At 37.9% G+C, this 25955-nt stretch overlaps 2 protein-coding genes and 1 long non-coding RNA gene across 5 annotated transcripts; 2 read left to right on the forward strand and 1 right to left on the reverse strand.

The window, feature by feature from the left end:
• The first annotated feature begins 4 nt into the window (after window positions 1-4).
• Window positions 5-21287, forward strand: CEBPZ (CCAAT enhancer binding protein zeta). Its single transcript, XM_037066552.1, has 16 exons — window positions 5-211; window positions 2487-3982; window positions 8214-8445; window positions 9030-9225; window positions 10595-10683; window positions 12180-12233; window positions 12770-12872; window positions 12980-13048; window positions 14721-14787; window positions 15691-15791; window positions 16418-16475; window positions 16734-16912; window positions 17305-17394; window positions 20316-20377; window positions 20470-20551; window positions 20962-21287. The coding sequence occupies exons 1-16, from the start codon at window positions 56-58 to the stop codon at window positions 21099-21101; spliced, it is 3174 nt and encodes a 1057-aa protein (XP_036922447.1). The 5' UTR covers window positions 5-55; the 3' UTR covers window positions 21102-21287.
• Window positions 17497-19247, forward strand: LOC119001264 (uncharacterized). Its single transcript, XR_005069528.1, has 2 exons — window positions 17497-17908; window positions 17997-19247. It is a non-coding gene; the product is annotated as an uncharacterized LOC119001264 (long non-coding RNA).
• CEBPZOS (CEBPZ opposite strand) lies at window positions 19935-25694 on the reverse strand. 3 transcript variants are annotated; one of them, XM_037066556.1, is made up of 5 exons: window positions 25636-25694; window positions 22693-22808; window positions 21641-21685; window positions 21136-21220; window positions 19935-20090 (listed from the first exon to the last, which is right to left on the reverse strand). In XM_037066556.1, exons 2-4 carry the CDS (start codon window positions 22805-22807, stop codon window positions 21138-21140), a joined length of 243 nt encoding a protein of 80 aa, XP_036922451.1. In that variant the 5' UTR covers window position 22808; window positions 25636-25694; the 3' UTR covers window positions 19935-20090; window positions 21136-21137. The 3 variants fall into 3 exon arrangements, with proteins under 3 accessions (XP_036922451.1, XP_036922449.1, XP_036922452.1); XM_037066554.1 differs by lacking the exon at window positions 25636-25694 and adding an exon at window positions 25593-25616; XM_037066557.1 differs by lacking the exon at window positions 25636-25694 and adding an exon at window positions 25367-25552.
• Window positions 25695-25955: the final 261 nt, after the last annotated feature.

Consider the following 25955-nt stretch of genomic DNA (forward strand, 5'->3'; position numbering starts at 1 on the left):
GGCACCGGGCCTAGCGGAAGGAACCTCCCGACAATTCCCGCGTGCGTTGCTAACCATGGCGCCTGGCAAGAAACCTTTGGAGTTTCATGCCAAGCGGCCCTGGGGTCCTCCCCAGGGGGTAGAGGGGCCGGATGAGGACGACGAGGATGATAACGATGAAGCCGAGAATGGGTTCTCCATGGAGGAGGTGTTACGGCTTGGAGGCACCAAGGTAATGGCCTTGGGCTACAGGTTGAGAGGCACCTAGGCTTGGGGAGTGGTCTCGCACCACTTCTTACCATTGCTCCTTACAAGATAAAGGTCGAGTTGGGCGTTTTTTATGGTATAGGCTTAGAATGTAGGCGATCCTCTCATTTGGTTGACGTATAGCTGGCACTCCATCATGTCGGAGAGGACTGATGTTTTTGACCTGACCTCGTGGCATCAGTGTTTTGAACTCGAGTGGTGTTGGTATTTATATTGTGTACTCACCGAGCACATGCACATGCTCGCTCTATACTCAAGAAGTTCTTGGGATTGACATCCTGATTTTGGGAAAGGAACAGTAACCAAACTTTTGACTACATAATATGTCGGACGCCGAGGGGGTCCGGGAACCCATCACTGAGATAGATGTTCCAGCAAAAAACCTGCAGGAAAATACGGACTGAGCCAGGGCGTTTCACGAAAGACAAAAATATCAGCTTAGCTGAGGCGGAGTGAGGGAAGAGGACAGTAGTAAGAAACGAGGTACGAGAGTGGGCTTGTACTCTGAGTTTGACGAAACCATTAGAGGATTTGGAGCAAATACGTGACGGGATTTGGGTTATTTTTTAAGTATTTTGAGACTAGAATTGGAGATGGGGCGTGGAACAGACGCAGGGGAAATGTATCTCACAGGAACAGATTCCCAGTTTCCTCTATGCGAGGGTTGTGTTTGATTTTTAAATATGTATGTACATGCTGCAAAGAGGTTTTGTTTTGCTTCGTTTTCAAGGAAAGGGTACATGGGTTCACGGTGAGAAACACTTTTTCCCCACTTTTAGCTCGAGCCATGCAATAAGTGTCTTTCGTATCTTCCAAGAAAGTGCACGCCCACCTGTTACTTTTTACACAAAGGGCATCATACTACATCTATGTATAATATTTTTGTATCCGTTTTTTCTATCCTTCCATATCAAAGGAAAGTTCTGTCATTGGTTTAATGCCTGCATAAATTATTGTGTCTGTCTTAATTTTCTATCAGCCATTTAGTGCGATATGTAAGTTGTCAGTATTTTGCTAGTTAAATGATGCTTAAGCTATAACCTTGAATATGTTTTCTCACATTTGTAAGTGTAGATTTAATCTAAATATGTGGAAATGGAACTGCTGGGTCAAAGGATGTGTGTCTTTTGTGTATTTTGATTGAAGATGGCAAATTGCCTCCTTAGAGGTTTTGCCAGTTCACAATCCCATCAGCCATGAAGGGAGTCCCTGCCTCTGTCCCTAATACCCTAACCCCACCTGTCACAATTTGATCTTTGCTTATCTGACAGATTAAAAATAGATACATCATTGTGATTTTAATGTGAATTTCTCTAAAGATCAATGAAGTTGAACATCTTTTCATATCTTCATATATTTCTGTTGGGTTATTTGTCACTTCCTTAACTTTTACTTTAATTATTAAGCCAAATTAGTTTGATATGAGTTGCCAGTATTATTTTCCAGTTTATAATTTGTCTTTTGATTTGTGTATGAGAGGGTGATAAATTTACCTATTCTTTCCTTTATGGGCCCTAAGTTTTGCATCAAATTTGGAAAGGTTTTCCCCACTCTGGAATTCTTTTTAAAATTATGTTGTGCTTTTTCCCATTATTTTGTGGGTTTATTTTTTATTTATTTTTTAAAAATATTCTATTTATCTTAGAGGGGAAGGGAAGGAGAGAGGAAGAGAAACATCAATGTATGGTTGCTTCTCGTGCATCCCCTGCTGGGAAGTGGCCCCTGCCAGGAACTGGCCTGCAACCCAGGCATGTGCCCTGACTGGGAATCGAACCGCGATCGTCTGGTTCACAGGCCCGCGTTCAATCCACTGAGCTACACCAGTCAGGGCTATTTTGTGGTTTTATTCTTTACATTTAAATCTCTGATACCTCAAGTATTTATTTTTGTGTAGTTTGGGAGACCAGGCAATACCATGACAGTTTTGATTTCAAAGATACAGGTTTCGAGGAACAAACTGACAGTTACCAGAGAGGAGTGGGGAGAGGGATAATAGGGGATAATGGGGGAGCCATCAAGGAAAATGTATAAAGGACATATGGACAAAGCCAAAGGTGATAGGTTCAAGGGTGGGAGGCGGGGGGTGGGTAAGGCAGGGAGGCATAGTGGGGTGAAAATGGAGACAACTGCCCTTGAACGACAATTAAAAAAAGAAAAAATACATAGGTTTCACATTAACTTTTGAAGTTTTAACTAAAGTTGGATTTGTAATTTATTTTGAACTTTATGTTTTTATGCAGCAAGATTACCTTATGCTGGCTGCTTTGGATGAGAATGAAGAAGTTGTGGATGGAGGCAAAAAAGGAGCAATTGATGACCTTCAACAAGGTGAATTGGAAGCATTTATTCAAAATCTCAGTTTGGCCAAGTATGCAAAAACTTTCATAATTGAAGAAGATGAACCAACGAACAAAGAAGATGCCAACAAAAAAGCACACATATCTAAATTAGGTAATAAAAAGCAAAATGCAGCAGAAAGTGAAAGGACATCAGTGAGTAAGGTGAAAAATAAGAGGAGGCCAGAACAAAATTCTGATGAGAACAGTCCAGTACCAAAAGTAAAGAAAGACAAACAACAGGATGTCTTTGAGTTTTCCGAGAGACAGGCATTGTTACTGAAGCCTGGAGGCAAATGGTATGATCTTGAGTATAGCAATGAATATTCTTTGGAACCCCAGCCTCGGGATGTTGTGGCTAAGTACAAAACTTTGGCTCAGAAGTTATATGAACATGAAATTAACTTGTACAAAAATAAGACAAATACTCAAAAGGGAGCCTCTTCTACCTGGATGAAGGCAATTGTGTCATCGGGGACCCTGGGTGACAGGATGGCAGCCATGATTCTTCTTATTCAAGACGATGCTATTCACACACTCCAGTTTGTAGAAACTCTCGTAAACCTGGTGAAAAAGAAGGGCAGCAAACAGCAGTGCCTCATGGCTTTGGATACTTTCAAAGAGTTACTCATTACAGACCTTTTGCCAGACCATCGAAAACTGAGGATTTTCAGCCAGCATCCTTTCAACAAGCTAGAACAGTTGGCCAGTGGCAACAGGGACTCAAGAGACAGAAGGTTGATCTTATGGTATTTTGAACACCAGCTGAAACACTCCGTGGCTGAATTTGTGCAGGTCCTAGAAACTTTAAGTCACGATTCACTAGTAGCCACCAAAATCCGAGCCCTTGCAGTGGCTCACGAGCTTCTTTGTAACAAACCTGAGGAAGAAAAGGCTCTTCTTGTGCAAGTGGTAAACAAACTGGGAGATCCGCAGAACAGAATAGCCACCAAAGCCTCCCATCTGTTAGAGACATTGCTTTGTAAACATCCCAATATGAAAGGCGTTGTGTGTGGGGAAGTGGAAAGGCTGCTATTTCGCTCAAATATCAGCGCCAAAGCGCAATATTACGCAATTTGCTTTTTAAATCAGATGGTCCTCTCCCATGAAGAAAGTGAACTGGCTAACAAATTAATAACTCTCTATTTTTGTTTTTTTCGGACTTGTATCAAGAAAAAAGATATTGAATCAAAAATGCTTAGTGCCCTCTTAACAGGAGTGAATAGGGCCTACCCTTACGCCCAGACTGGTGACGACAAAGTGAGGGAGCAGGTTGATACGCTGTTTAAAGTGTTACATATTGTGAATTTTAATACCAGTGTGCAGGCTTTAATGTTGCTTTTCCAAGTAATGAATTCTCAGCAGACAATTTCAAATCGATACTATGCAGCATTATACAGGTAAGTAATCCCCTCCAATATGAGATTATGAGGAATAATGTTATTTTATACGCACACGCGCCCCTCTGTGGGGCAAGAGAAGAGACCCACAAAACTGGATTTTAGGCTCTCGTCACACTTGTTACTCACTCACTTTGACCAAGCCACTTAATCTTTGTTTCCCTGTTGGACTGTATTTGCTGTGTATAATATGCTCCTATGTATAATGTGCAGCCACAAACTTTCAGGGGAAAAAACCTTATGTTTTAATTTTTTAATTCAATTTTTTATTTACTTGTATTTAGAAACAAAACCAATTATCGTATTCCAGAGTATATATTTTGCATATGCATATCATTGCTTTCTAGAGTTACACTTTTAACACATGAAATTAAAAGAATTAAAAACATGAATACAGAATTACTGCTACCCATGTATAAAAATATACATGTACGAAAAATAATTCCAAAATTAAGGACTTGAGATTTTGTTTACCAAACTTTGCAGTTGTCCTACAGTGCGTCACTGAGGGATGATATATTGAACAGTGTGTCCAGTATACCAACAAGCTTCGCATTTTCTCTTAAGTTTTGTAATTTCTCAGTCACTTGTCTTGTGAGAAATGTAATGTGGTTAACTCCTGGACTAAGCCATGCTGTCTAAATTTGAGGCCCAGCTATTAGTTTGCTGTGTAACTTTGGACAAATTACTTAATCCTCATTATAGCCCTATTGGTAAACATAATTAATCCCATTTACTGTGCTACAGTTTATTTGTCTATAAAATGGAGAAAGAAACCGATCTCTTAGGGTTATTTGGAAGATTATGAAACTTTCCCAAGGTTATACAGTTAGAAAATACAAGATGAGGGCTTTGATAAGATTAGTGAGTTAATGTATATGTTATCCCATGTAATCTTCAGATGGATGTTAAGCACTTAACAGTGCCTGACACATACAAGTTCTCTGTAATAAGTGTTGGCTGCTGCTGTTGGTAATGTTGTTCACATGGATTTCTTTAGTTTAATCCTCTTAATGGCCCTCCACTCTGGGTTCAGTCATTTGTGCAAGGTCACACAGACAATACAAGATGGAATTAGGTGGCAGGTCCCCCTCACTTGTGTTGGGGTCATGATGTTTTATGGCACTGATGTCACTGGGGCACTAAAAAATCTCAAGGCCTCTGCATAACTTAAGAGTCTACAATTTTTTTCAAGTAATAAAAACTTCACTTTTCTTCGTTTGGAAAGATTCCAATGCTGAAAATGTAGAGATTTCAGTATCTTTAGTTTTTTTATAACTCTTGAGGGTCATAAGAACTTACAGTTTTTAGAAAACATTTGAAATCTATCAGAAAACGTTTTTCTAATATCGTCAACATCTCAGTGTTGAGCACAACAGTCTCACATCTCTGGAGAGGAAGTATGTTCCTGAATTCTTTAAGTTACTGCTTGCTAAGGGCTCTTACAGATGGATTTCCTCAGAGGACTTAAAAGACATTTTTAAAGAATTTACTGCCTCTTGGTTTTATCAAGAGCCTTTAAAGAAAACGTCCCTAATGTTTTGGGATAAAAGAAGTGAAGAAATGACTGGTTTACAAAAATGCGCTTTATGAAAAGCTTCAGGAACATGCTCTCTGTCAAGTGGAGATACAGCCGTTTAAATTCTCCTCGATGTTTCCACAGATGTGTAATGGAACTTAATGATTAAAAGTAGGTTGCAAAATGAATGAAAAGTTAAAAAATTTCAATGTGAAGGGAAAACTGAATATCGAAGCTTGAATAATGCAGAATATCAAAATATCACTAACAGATGCTAGAGTTATGGGACTGACAAATGGGAAAACTGGGCATGCAGAGCAGTGTGACGGTGCTTCGATACAGTAAGTATCTTCATTACTAGTATTAATGGGGAAAAGTTTGTAGATGTACTTCAAACAGTAAGTAATGGTTCCCTGTTAGTGTATCTAAAGGACAGTTAACTCCTGGTGGTCTGTGTCTGGAGATTCAGGTCAGTGGGAGTGTCTCTCATCTCCAGGATCAAGCAACTAGAGTGAAGAGAGAATTTAATTTATATGAGGTGATAGTTTATAATCCGGCAGAAGAGAGACTCTGGGGAGAGAAGACGTTATAACTATAGGGTCAAGTATTTGAAAGGCTGTCGTGTAAAATATAATTAGATTATTTTTGCCAACTTTATTGAGGTATAATTAGCAAATTATATAAAGTGTAAAATGTGATGATTTCATATACATATATACATTGCAATGATTACTGTACTCAACATCTGTCATCTCACATAGTTACTATTTGTTTTGGTAGTGAGAATGCTTAACATCTAATCTCATCAATGTCAAGTGTATAGTGTAGTATTAACTACAGTCACCATCCTGTACATTAGACCTTTGGAACTTACTCATTACTGAAAGTTTGTGCCCTTTGACCAACATCCCCCCATTCTACCCACCCCCTGCCACTAGGAACCACCTATGTTCTCTGTTTCTGAGTTCGATTTTTATTTTTTAATATTTTGCTTGTAAGTGAAGTTATACAGTAGCTGTCTTTCTCTGTGACTTGTTTCACTTAGCATAATGTCCTACAGGTTGATCCATGATACAAACGACAAGATTTTTTTTTCTCACAGCTGAGTAATATTCCATTGTATATGTACATCACATTTTTATCCATTCATCTAACGACAGACACTCAGGTTGCTTCCATACTTTGGCTCTTGGGAAAAATGCCGTCAGCAGGGGAGCACAGAAACCTCTTTGAGATACTGATTTCATTTCGTGGGAATACATAGCCAGACACAGGACTGCTGGGTCATGTGGTAGTTCGGCTTTTAATTTTCGGAGGACCTTTTGTACTGTTCTCCATAATGGTCGCACCAATTTATATTCCTACCAACAGTGTACAGGGATTCCCTGTTCTCCCCCTCACCAAAGTCTGTTCTCACCGAAGTTTGTTATCTCTCGACTTTTTGATAACAGCCACCCTGACACGTGTGAGGTGGTTCCATTTGCATTTCCCTGACGAATAGTCGTGTTGAGTACCTGTCATGTACCTGTTGGCCGTTTTTCTTCTTTGGGAAAATGTTTGTTGTTATTGAGGTCTTTGGCCCACTTTTTAAATCAGTTGGTTGTTTTTTGCTCTCCTGCAAGATTCCTTATATAATTTTATATTAACTCTCAGATTATGGTTTGCAGCTGTTTTTCTCCCACTCCACAGATTACCTTTTTATTGATTGTTTCCTTTGCTGTGCAGAAGCTTTTGAGTTGGATGTAGTTCTACTTATTTTGCTTTTGTCGCTTGTTTAGGTTATTTTGTGTTATGTCAGGTGGCAATAATAGAGTAATGATTAGAAATTCACAGGAGTGGATTTCAGCTATGGGTTGAGAAGAGAGAGATTTTCTAGTAAAACTTTGTCCAAAATTGGATTGGGTTCCTAGTACGAGAGTCAACAATCCACGGTCACTAGAGATGTTGCGTAACCACTTAGCGTGGAATGAACCATTCATTCATTCAATAAATTAAGTGCCAGGCACTGAGGTTATAACAGTGAATAACACAGGCCCACTCCCAGTTCATTGGACTTGGGATGGGAGGGAGAAAAAGGCAATGGTGTGTTAAACTATGAAGGACATAAATATGGGTCTGATACAGAGAACAGTAGAGGAACCTGCTTTTAGATACCTGGACATGCAGACAATTGGGGAAGAACATTCTGGGCAGAGAGGATGGCATGTGTGGATGCTACCCAGCCAGTACATTGGACCAGAGATTCTCTGAAGCCCTCGCAGTTCAGTGTTCTACTACACTTGGGGGGTCCTCACTGGAACCATGTGGGGGAGGCTGCGTCTGGTCGCCCCGCTAGTGGGTAGTGATGCAAGGATGAGAACCCAGATCTAGGGCACTGCTCCCATTGGTCAGCTTTCATTGTTCCGTCTTGGCTTAGCTTTTCCTGTGTGGTTCTGTATGCAAATTACCGTTAGGGCTGTGCCCCCTTAGTCTGGAGTGTGGAGAACCACTTGGGAAAGAGTTTTAAAAAAAGTCTCTTTCCTATGATCGCCCTCCCCTACCATCGTCATTTGTTTTGTACCAGTCATTGACTTGCATTTTACCTCTTGTCAGAAATGATCTCTTATTCTAAAATAAGTAGGAAAGTTATTCCTAACTAAGATGAGACATGGCTGCTGCTTGTAGAAATGTTTTATGAATAAACAAAGGCTTGGTCTTATTTTTGTTTTACAGGAAGATGTTGGATCCAGGGTTGATGATGTGTTCAAAGCAAGCCATGTTTCTTAACCTTGTCTACAAATCTCTGAAAGCTGACATCGTGTTGCGCAGGGTGAAGGCCTTTGTGAAGAGGTTACTTCAAGTTACTTGTGAACAGATGCCACCATTCATATGTGGAGCTTTATATCTGGTGTCTGAGATCCTTAAAGCAAAACCGGGCTTAAGAAGTCAACTAGAAGATCGTCCGGTACATTTTACCACTGTTTTTTAAACTGAGTGGGTTCTGAAGTATGTTGCTGTTTTTCTACTTTGCTTCAAAGACAGTGACTTTCTTGGTTTCTGGAGCATGTCAGACTTGAGTCCTGCACTCGGACAGACCTGGACTTTAGTCCCAGGTGTACAGTTTACTAGGTGGGCGTATTACTTGAGCCGTTACTCAAAATAACCGCACTACACAGAACTACAATTGTGTGAGATGGTTGTAGATTGTATAGAGCTAGTGGATGTCTTGAACTCATTTCAATCTCTTAAACCCATTTCCTTGCTTGTGAAATGAACAGCGTAACACCTGCCTGGTAGGGTTATTTAAAACATGTCAGGGCTGAATGTCTTTGTGTAGTAAAGTCCCAAAGTCTCAGGGATTCTTGGCTCAAAACTTAACTGTTACATTAAGAAGTAAAGATATATTTTCCCCTTGATCTAAATCTCCCTGATGGAAGTTGCATGTTTCACCAGAATTGCAGTCAGTGTGTTTCTTCTTTAAAACTACCTCACGCGATTGAGTACAGACTTCCAGTTAATTGACTCAGATTCATTAAATCACTTTTTCAGGAGTCTGATGATGAGGAAAATTTTATTGACGTGAGAGATGACGATGACATAGAAACATTTACCGATGCAGATGCTGATGCAGATAAAGAAAAAGGCACCGTGAGAGAGGTTGAGACAGAGGAAACTGTGTCAGAAGGTGATACGGGAACCAAAAAAGCAGAGTCTGCATCTTGGGTTCACTTCGATAATTTGAAAGGTGAGTTTTTTAAATCTTCAGATGGTTCTCTTGAATTTTTAAAATAGGGACTTGAAGTCCTCAGTATTGCTTTCCTAAAAATGGGCGGTCTCATAACCAGATACAGTGAAGACCTTAGAAGTACATGTTTAATATAGCGGATCATTTAGTAACGATACCACAGATGGTAAATATCTATTTTAAAATAATTTCAGTCTTAGAAATTAAAGCAAATACTTTTGGAACTTAGAAGATTTAGGGAGAAAACTGTAGACATGCACAGTTTAGATGTACAATAAACCTTCATTTTCTTTAGCTATTAAAGTAAAAGTTGGTACCTCTGAACCAGTTTTAGTTTCTTGATCTTTACCTGTTTATGTATATATGTAAAAGCCGCCAACATGGAACATATATGAAGATACCAAATGTGTGTACATGAAAGTTTTATTTTTAAACAAAAGTATTTGGTTAGATGTGAATTGTGTGGAAGTTTGGTTCTATTGTGTGAGCATCATATTCACCCTCTACAGTTTCTTCAAGTAATGTTGTAGGATTGAAAACTTCCTGTGAGACAGAAACTTTACATATACAAATTGAGTTAAGTCTATTAATAGAATACTAGGGGCAAAAGAAATCTTAGAAATGCATTCTCCTTATCTGAGGCTGTAAAGAAAAGATTATTAGCCTGAGAATCAAGAAATAGGCCAGACCTATTTCTTCAAACCTGTGGGACTCGGGGTGGATTACGTTAGCTCTCGAAATTTCGGTTTGTCTGTGTAGTACCAAAGACAAGTCTGGTAGCCACCAGGAAAGTTCTTAAAAGAAATTCGTCAAATGTCTTAAGGTTAAACTGTGAATAATTCTGTAGAAGCATGATGAGCACGTACATTGTGAAGTAGACAATTCATAGTGTGTTCTGAAAGGTCTTTGTTTTCCATATTTTTTTCTGAAAACATGAAGAAAATGTAAAACCTGTTCCAAGTGAGGATTGTTTGGGGGCATAATCTAATGGTAAATATTTAGAGCACTCTAAAGTTCCAGAAGACTTTAGATCTATTTCATCTTCAGGTCATTTGCCATCTTAACACTTATAACATAATTGACTGAGAAACAGGCACTTTTTGTTGTTATTTGAAAAGGAGAGAAGTTTCGCAGGGGACCTTGTAGCAGTTGGGATAAAACGCTGCCAGACTTATTCAACAGCAAATGCTAGTGTAGGTTCCGAGATACATTCTTGAGGGGATTTGGAGTTTATAGTCTAGATAGGATGCCTAATTAAGAATGTTAGAAATAATATCGCTTGGTAACAACATCAGTGATAGTGGCTTTAGTGAAGTCTTGGGCTAGGAATTAGCATCTGAGGAACGCTGGGTTTTTTTGTTGGTCTCAGGTGGCAAACGTTCAAACACGTATGATCCATTCAGTAGAAACCCTTTGTTCTGTGGAGCTGAAAATACAAGTTTTTGGGAACTCAAAAAGGTAAGATAATTTCAGTTTATCTTTTTCATTTATGTGGTGTATTTGTCCTCATGCACTTTACACCTTGAAATATCCATTTTTCTGCAAGTAATTAATATAGTTGTTGTTTAGACATGAGTTAATTGTCATAAGGAAGCAATTTGAAGTATGTCGAACAGCTGTAATACTTCATAACCCATATTTCTTGTTCCCTCTGATAAACATTAATGTCCACATTTATACCTTTCTGCATTCACATGCAGAAAATTTTTAAATAAGGTATATGCAAAATAAGGAGCTTGTACATGGCTATAAATAAGGTTTGCTTTTTTAGATAGATTATTGCATCTAATAGCTCTGTAAAATAGGTAAATGTTGCTTTATGCATTAGATACCCCTGTAAAGTTCTGTGATAAAAATACTTTTTGCAAATTACTTTATAAATGCATAGGAGTAGCTCATACTTTGTGGTTTCTCTTGTAAAGCAAATAAGTCTTCCTATACCATGGCACCCCAACTTCTTTTCAGCAAGTCTGCGAGGTCACAGCCACTTTCAGATTGTTACTGAGAGAGCGTTTACCCTCGTCACTATGTTCACAGTGGCACGGATGGTATAGAAGAAATGACGGATAAAACTTGCTGCCTTAGCACAACAAAGACTAACACTAAGATACACTCTCAGCTGTTGTATTCTTTACTGACATTTACTTTCCGTTTAAAAAAAGCCAGTATCATGTAAGAATGATGAGGCAGGAAAAATTACTGATTTTATTATTTTGACTTTAATGTACATTTGTTTTTAATATCCTGCGTGCGTATGCAGCAAGAACGCACTATGTATCCTGCTGCATACCTAAGTGTGAAGGTTGTCTCATCTTCAAGGACAAATGTCTGTGTGGTTGCTGGGAACTCAGTTAACTAGTTTACATGAGTCTGGCTGAACAAGACTCTGGTTATTCAGGCTTGGGTATATGAGAGCCATCGTCTTGAACATGAAGAAAGTCTGCAATTATCTGAAAGGCTCTTAGTAAATCCTCTTTTTTCAGCTATATATCTGTATGAGGCCAGAGTTTCTTCATATATTTCAACTAAAATAACATGAAATGTGGAAGCAGATGTGAGAATCCATTGTATTCTATTAAGCTAGACATTAAGTAGATTTGCAAAACTCAAATAATGCAACCCTTCTCACTTCTCACAAATAATATTTATTTGTTCTTCAAAAGTTTTCATGAAATATATTATTAATACATATATTCAGTTTATTTTTACTTTAAGTAGGCTACTAATATGTAATAGGTTTACTATTAGTTTAAGTTAAAATGTTTCTGTTTTAATTTTTAACTAGGTAAAAAACAGTAGATATATCCCACTTAAATTAAGGAAGCTTAAGCAGCCCTGAGACCAAAATACTGAGAATCACTCTTAATGTATTGGGGTAACTTCCAAGTCTCTGGATTTTCTTAAATAATCAGTTATTATAGTAAGAATTGACCTCACTCTCTCCTTTTTTTTAGCTGTCTGAACATTTTCATCCCTCTGTGGCTCTGTTTGCAAAGACTATCCTTCAGGTAAGTCTAAAATATTCGAAAGAGAGAGAAAGAAAAGTAAGTGACCTAGTTTTAGAAGATAAGTAACTGGTCGTACAGTATTTTCTCCACCAGATAGAATCATGTCCATTTGCCTGCTTTGTAAAGGAGTAATGCCTTGTTTAATACAGAGCAGCAGTTAAGTCTTCCCAGTCTGAGATGAGTGGGAATACAGGACTTTAGGAAACCACACAGTTGCTTAGTACATTCTGGCTTTTCTCCTGGAGAAATGTTGCCCTCTCATTTCCTCTTGGCTACTACAGGGCTTGGTTCCTGGTTAATGGTTAAATGACCTATAGTATTAATATTATTTACTTATTCATGTAATCAGCAATGTGTCATAGAATATGTATGAGTGTGTTTCTTTAAGAGTAATATGCATGACAGAAATATTTGAAGAGTCATTTATTGTAGTTTCTGCCTTCTATGTATTGGAATAGATGCTTACAGTTTCCTGTTTTTTCCTTATCTGAATGCATGCATATAATTTAAGTTCTGAAATTCTCCTCACCTTTCAGGGGAATTATATTCAGTATTCAGGGGACCCGCTGCAGGATTTTACACTAATGAGATTCTTGGATCGATTTGTGTACCGAAATCCAAAGCCACATAAAGGCAAAGGTGTGTTTCTACTTGATGAATTATTTGGTTTTCAGTGTTGACATTTAATAAACAGTATGAGTGTGTGACTAGGTTTTACATTACACTGTCTTGATTTTACATTTCAGAAAACACGGACAGTGTCGTGATGCAGCCAAAAAGAAAACATTTTATGAAGGATAGTCATAGTCTTGCTGGTAAGTGTTTATAAAGTACTTTATAATAGTGTTTTAGATTGTATTAATTTATTTATTTGAGAGAGGAAAAGGAAGGGAGAAAGAGGGGGAGAAACTTTGATGTTTGAGAGAAACGTCAATTGGTTGCCTCTTGCATACCCCCACATGGGCATCTGGCTTGCAGCTCAGGCTGACCAGGAATTGAACCAGTGACCTTTTGGCTTGCAGCCTGGCACTCAACCCACTGAGCCACACTGGTCAAGGCTATAATAATTTATAAAAGTGTGGATAGTTGAAACTTACAAGATAGTACAAGGCAGTAACATATAAAGTGTGTTATTTGTTCCATGGTTAGAATAAAACCTAAGCACCAGAGACATTAGCCATCTTTTGTTTGCAAGAATGTGTAGGCATTTCTAAGTCCACTGTGTCTGATTGGACCTTTTTTTTTTAACTTTATTACACAAAATTTCAGTCATATCCAAAGTAAATAAATAAATAGTATGTTTAATTTCTCCCCCAGTGGCCATGACCAGCTTTAACAGTTATCAATATTTTGTCATTCTGGTATCATCTGTGGTGTTTTTTTAAAGATTCTATTTATTTATCTTTGGAGGGGAAGAGAAGGAGAGAGGGAGAAAAATATTAATGTATGGTTGCCTCTCATGTGTCCCCTTATGGGAACTGGCCTGCCACCCAGGCATGTGCCCTGATTGTGAATTGAACCGTGATCCTCTGGTTTGGAAGCCTGCGCTCAATCCACTGAGCTACACCAGTCAGGGCCTCATCTGTGGCCTTATCAGTGAACCACCTCCCTCCACCGCCCCAATACATATTATGTACTTACTATCTTTTGTACTTCAGACCATCTTAAGCTCTCTAATATGAGTTTAGCAGGAAACCCACACAGTTTTGTTACAGAGCCAACATTTGTAACGTGTAACATGTTACACATGTTAATTGAGTGGTAACTCTCATCTTCTATGGGTGTTTACCCATCCTAGGGTCTGAGTCTTTGTTTTTCTATTCAGAGCCAACATTTCTTTGCAACCAGAGCCCAGCTCCTTTCTGTTTTAAGGCTAAGACACACCTTATAAATCATTTCATTTCCAACTTACTTCACAGGGGTCCAGAGGTGTGAAAAGACCTGCCTGAAGTTAATAGAATTAGAAGCCAAATTCCCTTTTAATCAAGATGAATAAGAAACTTTTATTTTGAAGATAGAAAACGAATGTGCTTGTACTCCCTACTCTTGTTTATTAAGTAAAAGTGTGGATAACTCTATGCTTGCCTTTGCTTTCTGTTCCCAGAATGACAGGCATTGTCATTTTTTGGAGATGAAAATGGCAAGTTTTTAAGTGATTCTATATTAAGAGAACTTTTAGAATTTCCTATCTCTTGGCATTCAGATCTGGGGTGCAGTTGGAGGACAGTGAGGGAGCCTGCTCTCTCACTGCGGTGTGCAGGTGCTGACACAGCCTACTTCTCCTGGTAGCCGACGGGCAGTCTCAAATGCAGGCCCCACTCCGCAGACCTTCCCAGAGATCGTCCTCTGCACCCCAGGTTCCCATCTGCCCACCTTCCTTACATTGTGAGACTTTAGGATTGTAGCTATGCTGTATTTAGTCTTTGAGCCTGAGTAACATTAAAAGGATTTCTTTAATAAATTCAATTTTTAATGGAATTTTTCTAGTGAACAGCAAGGAGTTCCTTGCAAAAGAAGAAAGCCAAATACCAGTGGATCAAGTGTTTTTCTATAGGTAATGTACTTAATACGGTTTTGCTTAGGGAACTGTTAAAATTTAAAATTTAGAATCCTCAAAATGCTTTGTGAACGTAGGCCAACCTTGAAAAGATCAAAGGACATATCAGTATTCATTTTTGTGAAGATAATTTGTAAATCAGTTATTTTGCTGATATTCAGATATCTAAGTGGAACTGAATCAAGTAAATTTGGGGGTTTTGTTTTTAATTAGCCTAATTTTTGTTATGAATCTTGACTTTAGGGAACTTAATCTTTAATTTCCTTTTTTTAATACAGTAATTTTCTAAGAGGCTTTAAATCTGTATTACTCTAACATAATGATAGACAACTCATGAGTAATTAGTCCAAAATGTGACTCTAAGCAGAATTAGGAAAATTCGCTGTGTTGCTATAGAGATAAGTCCTGAACCTCCTGTTATTAATACTAAATGCCTCACAGTCGTACAGGAACTGGTATGTCATCTGTTACTTTCCTTTGATTTGATTTGCTCTATTGATGCTTTTTGTGTGAAGAATTTTAAGGGCATAATCCCATCTGCAGAGTGCGGAGTTTTATTGTATCCTAATACGACAGTAGGTCTGATACAAGATTGTGAATAGAAGTCAGCACGTTTTGTGGTACTCTAACACTTCATCCTTAGTGTTTGCACGTGCCGTTTAATTAAGGTGAGTTGAGGTGTTTTTATGAGGAACCAAACCTGAATATTGGAAATTTATACTTCACATTTTAGAAGTCTCCAACTGTTTTGTAGAATTCAACTTTTTTCTACAGTAAATACAAATTTTAGTCATTTATATCCAATAGAGTTAATGGCATTTGCACTTGTTTTAGTGAATGGCCATACGTGCTTTGGTTATAAGTAAAATTATCAAATATGTGACATGAATTTTATTTTAGGTACTATAAAAAAGTCGCTGTCATTAAAGAGAAACAAAAACGGAATGCAGATGAAGAAAGTATAGAAGATGTGGATGATGAGGAATTTGAAAAGATGATTGGTAATTTGTTGACTCTTCAATTATTACATTAGTGGTAGAAGCAACCTTAGTTTAAAAAATCACTTAAGAATACCATGCAAATCACAATGGAGAATTAAAAAATATTTTGGTGGCATAATGATAATTCACATGACAATTCATGGAGAAAAAATTGTATTTGCATGAATATATTTATTCTTAAGGCCAAATCTTTTATAAAAGAGAAACTATTTTAATGTTCCTAATCTTCCGTTACTGGTAGCAATAGTTTACTATTTCATCTGTTTTATCTTTATACTCCATAGAGCTAGAAAACTTTAATTGAAATTTAGACTCAAATAAAAAACATGGGAAATTGGAAAGACTTACATTAAGTCCACTTCAATAGCTCTAATAAAGTAAAAAGGACTGCAGTTGCTAAATATTTTATTTGATATTTACCCTCTTGCTATAAAAGAACTGTAGATAGAACCTGAAATTAAGTGGAACCATTTTAGTTTAGGAATTTAATTAAGGTCAGTATAGTTTTGGGTTTATTTTGGTGTTTGTCATGAACAGAAGAATCTTGACTGTTAATTGATTTAGAGGAAATGTCAACTTTGTTATTCTTTGCTTTATCTTACAATTTGTATATTGTTCTTTGGCAGATACATTTGAAGAGGATAATTGTTTCACCCCTGGAAAGGATGATCTTGATTTTGCTGGGTAAAATACATTTCTTCAGTATGGTTTTTTTTTTCCACTGTTTTCTCAGCATTTCCCAAATTGTCCCTCTTGAATAAGCATGGGAAATAGATCGAGTACTTCCATTTTGGACCTTTATAATGCATATTAAATAAAGGCTCTAAGCTTCCTGTAACTCTCCTTTTAAACCTGTTTGTAGCCTCATACCCTGGTAGTCATCAAACCCCATTTAAAAAACCAGCTTCCTCTTTTACATTACAAGTTGTTGTTTTTCTTCAGCAATGTGAAAAAGAAAAAAAAAGGAGCTAGAGGTGAGCCAGAAGATGAAGATTCAGAAGAGAGCGATGATGACCTTGATAACTTGGATGATGACGAAGTTTCTTTAGGAAGTATGAATGAAGAATTCACTGAAATGGATGAAGATGGAGGGACATTCATGGATGTGCTGGATGATGAAGGTGAGGGTATTCGGGGCAGGTAAGGCTTTTTAAATACAAGACTGAAACAAACTGTATCTTCCTTTCTCTTCAGCACAGGCTTGTTTTTCTGTTGAATATTTTTTAATATTACTCTGTATTCAGATTAATACTCAGGCCTGACAGTTAAAGAGGACCTTTTCTCCCTCACATTTGAAACTGAAAGGTGTTTTTTAAAGCAGTTGAGTGCTGAGTTTTGAACTTATATTTTAATCAACAATTAGGCTATATGTGTGATATCTGTTGAGCCATTACGTTGCTTTTTAAATATTATTAGAACAGTAATTAGCAGTTTCTAAAAGTTGGTATTCATCATCCTAACCCTAGAACAGTCCTGTTTTTAAATTACTTAATAGCACTTTTTTTGGTAACAGAACTTCATGATGAAGTCGGCTCCAAAGTCAGTTCTAAGAAAAGCAAGAGGAAAGGCGCAAATGGTTTTGACTTTGCTGGATCATTTCAAGGTAAGAAAGTGCATTTAGTCTCTTTGAAACGTAAGCAGTGTGCATATGAAAGATATGACTCGTTATTTTGGGGGATTTTCTAAGTTGTTGGGTACAATTTAGTTTATTTTTACAATGGAAAATAAGTTTTATCTATTTTAATATGTAAAAATATTTCCCATATATCTTCAATAATTTTCTCTTCCTAAATTCACACATCTGGATATCTTTAGGGGATTTTTTTCATTCATGTTTAAATCACTGAATTATATTTAAGCCCTACATTTTCCATAAACACCGTTTGCCTTTTCTCAACCAATTCTTTTTCTTTGTCACCTGACCCTTCTGAAAATCCACGCTCTTCGTTAACTTCATTTTCCTTTTTTGTGAGATCTGTCATCTTGTTGCCATGACAAAGCAATTCTAACCTCAGAAATATCTTACATAAAACACGTAGGAATTCTTTCTGCTAATTTGTTCTCTAACGTTGTTTAAAGTATATCATAACAGATAATCCATGTTAGTGTAACACAAGGTGCTAATAAAAGAAAAGTACTATTAAAAGTACTACTACTACTACTAAAAGTACTATAGTGACTACTGTAGTTGTCACTATATAAAAGGTGACAACTGTAAGTTGTGGATGAAAACACAGACAGCACTACAATAAATACTTCCTCCCGTAACCCTGTGGATAAATGTGCAGGCTTGCGCTTTTTTTTCATGCTTTGCCTCTTTACCTTCTGCTTACTAGTAAATACTGATGAGTAAAAATAGACTTGCAAAGTTAAAGATAATTAAAACACTTAACAATACTTGATTAAAATTAAATAAGAAATACTAAAAAACTTGACATTAAATATTTGAGAGTAAATATAAAAATAAAAGCTATATATTGGTAGTAGTCTCTCAAGAGATTATACTTACAAAATTTTTATCAGGTCCAAAAGCTGATAAAACACTGCTAACAAATAGTTATCTTATTTAGATTGATTTACCTGTTACATATTTCAATTATAACATACGTTCCAGATTTTGTTTTTGATTGAGTGATGTCACTTTAATAGTGTCATATGCTCAAATGTAAGGCAAAGTTTTCCTCAAAGTCATAGAAATGTTGCTTTATCGCCAGCCCCGCTGAGCCTGTCATATTAAAAAGTGCTCTCTCAGCAACCTTATTTTTAATAATAAAGCACTATTTCAGAAGACAGCAGTCTGAAAGAATCTCACATCTCGATCAACAATAGTTGTGGATGCAAATTCAAGTGTACATGACAGAATTGGTTAAAACAAAGAAGTAAAGGGATTTCATACAGACTTGATTGATCCTGAAGGGTTTCCCTCACATTGACAAACGCTGCAGAAAGAAAGGAAGCTGTCTTTAAGAAGGCAGTACAGCAAAAGTGTTTGCTAATAGAAGTTACAGGTATATACCACCTATAAGATGGATGAAATCCAAAAAAAAAGCCCTTTTTCTAATCCTATACCAATTGAGCATTTTAGTTTAAACTAAAACATTCAATGATAGCATCATGTACAGTTCTTCCATAATATAACATGCATTTCACCTTGACAAAAACTGAGATAAAATGCTCTAGAAACTATTTTATCAAAAATGGCTCTGGTATATTCATGCAAAGACTTGTACATGATAATTAATAACAGCATTATTCGGAATAGCCAAAAAGTGGGAATAGCCCAAAAGTCCACTGACTGATGCTTGAATAGTAAAATACGGTCTACCTGCGTAGTGGGACATAATGCAGCAATAAAATGGAGAGAAGTGCTGATAATGCTGTGATGTGGGTGAGCCTGAGAGTTGTTACATGTAGGGAAAGAAGCCAGATACGGAAAACCACTTGTGATTCCACCTAAAAAAGCAAAGCCTTCATCGGTGCGGTCATGTGACTACAAATGGGAATTACAGATCTTTGGGAATTGAAGGAAATATTCTAAAATTGTAGCTGAACAACTCTGTAAATTTACTGAAACATACTGGATTATACACTTAAACAGCTGGACTTTATGGCAAATTTTATTCCTAAATACAGCTGGTTTGGTTTTTTAAGTGATTCCAGGCTCTGGCTGGTGTGGTTCAGTGGATTGTGTGCCGGCCTGTGAACCAAAAGGTTGCCAGTTCAATTCCCAGTCAGGGCACATCTGGAGTTGCAGGCCAGGTCCCCAGTAGGGGGTATGTGAGAGGCAACCACACATTGATCTCTCCTTCTCCCTCCCTTCCCCTCTCTCTAAAAATAAATAAGATCTTTAAAAAATATATAAATAAATAAAGGTGATTCCACTAGTGCCAGAGACATTGACATCAAAGATGCAAAGAGTTTGCATAATACTGTTTCAGGAAATGGGTAAAAAACTTTCTTTAGTTAATATATTTTTAGATAGGTGGATTTTAAGTGTATGAATTAGAATTTAGTATTAAAAATAGATGTTTTACTATTTATTTTGAAAAGTTTATATATTCAGAATGTTAGGTGAGGTATTTTTAAAGGAAAACCACTTTGAGTAATATAAACAAAACTTTATTTATAATGTAATAAACATACCTTCAATAATTTCTTAATAGTCCAAAGAATAAAACCTCTGGCTTAATTAGAATTTACATTTTGCCATAAATATTCCAAAATCCATCCATGTCAGTTCTGGAATTTTAATCTTGCCTGATACTATGAAATAGGGTAAACTTTGATCAGTGGCCAAACCTGAAAGGCAAGAAGACATAAAAGCCATATGAACAGTTCTATTAGGATACCACCTTTTTAAAAAATACTGTACACTAACTCTTAAATGTAGTTCTATCTTTTAAGTGCCAGCTACCTAGTATTTTAGCCCAAATATAATTTTTCTAACAAAACCATATTGAAAAATTTATATTTTTCAAAAATCACTGGATTTACAATTTAACAATCTAGGCTTACACTTTTTAGGACCCAGGAAAAAAAGGAAAAGAAATCTCAGTGACTCCAACCTATTTGTATCTGCTGAAGAGGTAAGACTAATATACTGTTTTAAGAAGTTGGCTATTTCAACATTGTTTTAAGTTTTCTAATAAGTGTATCTCCTCCCCCCACTTTTTTAAAGTTTGGCCACCTGTTGGATGAAAATATGGGATCCAAGTTTGACAACATTGGCATGAATGCCATGGCTAACAAAGACAATGCAAGTAAGTAGCTTGAATTTTTTGTTGAGGCGTTTTAATAGCCATACTTAGAACTTCTGAAGATTATATAGGATGAGTTGGCTAAGTGACCTTAAAAATGCTTCATAGACATTTTAATTTTCTCTGATATTGATAGTTACTGGCTTCGGTTCTTTTGCTAGTAAAAGTATTCAGGGCAAATAAAATATTCAGAGCATTTGTTCCTTTCCTGTCCTAGTCTTCTACTTATAAAATGGTAATCTTTGATATTAAATACAGAAGGAAAATAACAATGAGCAGGGCATTCGCATAGTGGGTGGGAAACAACTGTCGCCCGGCAGACCGGAAGTTCCTGTCACTCAGTAGGTTGTTCCTCGGGGCCTCCCACGAGTCTACAGTGTGGTGTGTTCATCTTCTCCCCCTGCCCCCCACAGGTGTCAAACAGCTTAGATGGGAGGCTGAACGCGATGATTGGCTACACAACAGAGATGTGAAAAGTATCATCAAGAAAAAGAAGAATTTCAAAAAGAGGAGACCGAAAACTACTCAAAGAATTAAAAAGCAAAGAAAATGAGTGTTTTCTAAATAAATTACAAAATTCTACTTACTCCTAACTTTTGTTGTTCAACCATTTTTCTTGATCTTGCTCTCTGATTCCATACATTCCAGAATATTCAATGGATTTGTAGTAAACTATAAATAAAAAGTTGTCATTTATAAAATCATGTAAAAATGTTAAAATTAAACAATCTTGAGAAACATCAAGCTCATTTTCTTTCTTGCTACGTATTTCATGTAGAAGTGCCTACATCACTGTAATGAACACTGTTTATTAGGCAGATGCTGTGCTAATTACATCATGTTAAGCTGTAGTTTGAGTCCATCACCACCTCGGGTGTCCAGCCCGTGAGCTCCCTGCTCTCATTTCAGTTACCCTTGGTGAGAACTTACTCTGTGTTCTCAGAAGGAGCTGAAACAGGTATGAAGAGTGTGTTTCTCCTTTGGAAACTGACATCACATAATAAAGTCATTTAGCTCTTAATTGATCATAAAGAAAATTATTATTTAGTTTAGATAAATACCTATAGGATGAATAAGTTACCTGAAACATACCTTCTAAGATGGAGGGAAATTTCTTGTTCATTGTTTGCCTGAAATCTGATGAAAAAATTGTTTTAATTAGACATGATTAGAAATTCATGGTATTAACACATAAAAATAGGTCTATAAAATAGGAATTCCACAGATTAGAAATTTTTCTTATGGTCCTTCTCTTAATCCAGGAACTATATCCTTTTAGGTCTTAATTGTACTTGCCTTACATATAGTCATCTGTAGTTATTTTGTAACTTTGAAAATTTTAGCCTGTATATTTGATGTAAGTTATTTAGAAATACTTAAAAACAATTTTAATGTGTAATGCCCTTATGTAACTATGAATTATTTTTATGGATACAACTTTACCTTGTTTTGGATTTAGAAATAAGACTTCCCAGTTTTTTAAGTTGATTCTAAACTTTAATTTGCTTTTAAGTACTGTTTTGGATGTTTTCCTTTATGTCCTTACTTATAATTTTAAAGTGTGGAGACTTTGTGACTGTCCAATGTTATCATGGAACAGTATTCAGTGAAGTACTTTCAAGAAATAAATGACACCTTTCAGAGTTGGCCACCGCTCAGGACTGCTTTGGTGAGAGAAAGCAGTGCTTCCTAATTTAAAATGTTTGAGCTCACATAAAATTTAGCCCCACAACTTGTCAGAGCACTTTCAGTGATAGGCAGGGGCATGGAAGGGGTTTTCAGTGCCCAGGGCTGATGCAGACAGAACTCGGTGAACCTAAGAAACAGTTCAACTACACCGCTCAGTCTGCCAAAAGATGAAGTGCATTTGCTCCATCTGTGCTCCCAAAAGAAGCCAGACTGGAGACACCACTCTTGGCCCCCTACTAGCAAGACTTAAGGGAAGTGTGAAATCTTTAGTCTACAAACATTAATTTTTAAGGAGGAAATTAAGAATAATTTACAATAATACCTAGCTCCCCCTTGTGGCCATAAAGATGTCTAATACTGAATCTGAAATAGTTGCTCTAAAAATGCTATTTAGCACTATAAATGGATTGGCAAAATGCATACCCCCCACAAAATAATTTCTGATCTATGATTACCTTGGCTTGTGTCCATCTTTTTAAATAAAACATAGGCTCCAAAAACGCCCAAAAGTTCAGCCACTAAAACTCCTTTAAAGATCTTCTTTGCCAGTGGTTCCAAAGTGCGTGCCATCCTGAGTTTAACAACAAATACATGTAAACCTAAGTGAGCATGTTCAAACGTAGTACTGCATCTGTAAAAATCAATTAATTCCTACAGGTTGAATGGTTAGCTGTATAGGGAAAAAACCCCAAAGTCACTGATTGTACTAGAGATGTCCCACGTTCTTAGTTTTCGATCTCCATGCCCAAGGGCAGCAATGTTCAACCACTGTGCTGCAAGAATGTTTAACGTGCAATAACTGACTATTTAGTCAGGGGCACTGACCTCTTCTCCCTAAAACTGTCCAATAAAGAAATGACAACTGCCAACACAGTAACCATCTGGTATAAATTATACCTATAAATTAAATCACCTATAAATCACCATTAAGTCACCTATAAATCACCATTAAATCACCTATAAATTATACCTTTCCTTAGATTGGCAACAGTGTATCTTGTGGTGTGTTGCAGAATTTTATTAATTAGTTTATGTGTACCATGAGATGAGAAGTGTTCAAAATTGCTACCCTCGGGGTGCAATGAACCAAAGACATGATTGGATAAAGCAGAGAGGAGGATAGAAGAAAGCACTGTAAAAACTGACAATTTATGGAATTATGATTTTAAAACTAAGGATATAAAATGGTGGGAGATAGAATAAATCTTTAGCTGAACTAGGAATTAAGGTATGATCTAATGGGAACAGTATGTGAAAGCTTGTAAAATACCCGACAAAAGTAAGGTTATTCTATAAGTGGTTGTACATGTTTATAGCTGGAGCTTTTCATTTATTTATACAGCACATATTGAACTCTGTGCCACAGTCCAGGCAGTTTATACAAAGCTGAGCAGTAACAGGTTCTTGTTCCTGAATAGCTGCTATTCTAACAGTATTTTCAAACTCATTACATCACCCAAAAAGCGTGTTAAAATGCACATTCCTGGGCCTCAACCTGCAATTCCCCAATCCCCAGATTCTGATTTAGCAACTCCAGGGTTGGTGTCCCAATAATTTGCCTTTTAGCAGATTAGCTCCAATCAACGTTTACACAGGAGGCCACAGGAACAAATGAGGAAGGAAACCTGGCCTACATCACCCAGTAAGTGGCAAGACTAGAGTTCAGATTTTGATTCTCTTTCTGAAATTAATAGCTAATCAAAAAAGATTTGAGTCTTTATTCTTTCTCTAAAGGAAAAGTTAAGCAAGTTAAAGGGCTGTATAACAAGAAAATAGCATATATGACTCTTACTGCATATATGAATGTAAACCCAAGTTTTTACTCTGTCTCCTTATAACCCTAAAGTCAGGAACAAGAGAACCATTGTTTTTAATCTCAGTATTTTGATATTATCCTATGCATGCTCTTTGTCACATTGTTCTGTCCCTCGTGCAGATGGTATGTTCTCTATTACTCAGAGGTCCCAGGTCCCAGCTCTGCTTGAGATCAAGCATTTACTCCAATCACTTCTGACTCCTCCTCACAAGGCCCAAGGGTGGAGGTAACTAAACACCCCACCTTTGTAGGATTATCCTACTAATATCGTTATCAGGTGTCCTTTCTCCGCAAATTCCCTTCTCTCATTTTGATAATGTGATCACCCTGGGGACTAAAAGATTAAAACTTGATTATTCTTACTTAAAATAAAAGAAGCAGAGGAAGTTAGAAAAATAAAGAGGAGGAGGAGGAGAACTTACAACCACCAGGCAGGTGAGTGGGTCGGGAGAGTTGTTTTGCTGTTTACTACAATGCTGGACATTACTGACGGGAGGTAAATCCTGATCAGTACAGGGAGCTCTCCTGGAGTTATTTTAGTCTTCCAGGGGTGAAAAGAACAAAACAAGGCCTGTCTGTAGCTGGACCCACAGTGTAAGACTTCCAAGTAAAACTTTGTTTTGTTCTGTTGGAGAGGGCGAAGTTAAGGATTCAAGCAATAAAACCCAAATAACACTGTAAAGTAAAACATTCACCTTTCTTGAAAAATGTGTGTTCTCTTTTCTTCTCTCTTTTCTCACACACACACACATTTTACAAGTCCCTCAGCTCAGGAGAGGTGTTGATAACGACTGATAAGGACCATTTGATAAGACCACCAAAGCCCTACTGTCCGGGACAAACTAGGTTACTAACTGGGAGAAGAGGAGCACAAATACACAAGATTTTGGAGAAGGGTGGAACTTAGGTGAAGTTTAAAACCCAGCCGCCCTCTGACGGGCTAGCAGAAAAGCAGAGCTGTGCGCCACGGGGTTAACACTCACTGGGCCCAGAGGCCGACTCGACGCACACGAGCTAAGACAATGGCCAGTGTTGCATCCGAAACCCCGCATCTGTGCACCAAAGCTTGAAATCAGACGGGCTCGGTGTGTCCAGGCAACATGATTTCACACAGCAAGTCTCTCAACAGCTTAGATATTGCAGAACAAGCTTTCTCAACTTCGTCTCTGGGTTTAATTAGCAAGAGCCGTTTCTTTCTGGTTCCCACCAAGAACCAAGCAACCTGCGAGGCGCCGGAACCGTGGCCCTCAGGCTGGCTACCCACGATCTTCGGCCCCTCACCGCCCCGCGTCACCGAGGCGCCCAGCTCCCACCGTCACCACCCCAGGGGCCCGGTGCACCGTGGCAGCGCCCCCCGACTCTCAGTGGCCCGGGATCCCGGGAAGTTCCAGCCCGGCCTGCACCGCCCCGGCCTCGCGGCCCAGGTGGCGGAGCGACCCGGAAACACTCCGGCTCGTCCCACACTCGCTCCAGCGGACTGAAGACAGTGACACCCGAGTGACCTCAGCGCGGCCCCAAAACTCTATAGAGACGCCCCACCAAAACCTGCCGCACTCCCAGCTCCGGGTAGCCCAAGCCATACCTGCCGACTAGAGCCCCGCGCCGTAGTCTCACCCGGATCGCGCACGCGCAGGGCTGCGCCTGAGCAATGCTTGGCAGAGCCCCGCCCCTCCCGGCGTTGGCCCCGCCCCCGCCGTAATTATTTATCGTACTGTTGTTAGGAGCTTGTTCTGACTGCGGACTACATACATTATTTTACTGAATCTTCAAAATAACTCTATGCTGTGAATATCTCATTGTACAGAGAAGGAGAAAGGCTTATCCTGCCCACAATCACACAACTAATAAGATACAGCTCATATTTGAACCAAGGACGCCAACTCCAAAGCCTACGCTCGTTGT

Source organism: Sturnira hondurensis, unplaced genomic scaffold (assembly GCF_014824575.4).
Source record: "Sturnira hondurensis isolate 20B ecotype Veracruz unplaced genomic scaffold, ASM1482457v3 Scaffold0016663, whole genome shotgun sequence".
Lineage (NCBI taxonomy): Eukaryota > Metazoa > Chordata > Mammalia > Chiroptera > Phyllostomidae > Sturnira > Sturnira hondurensis.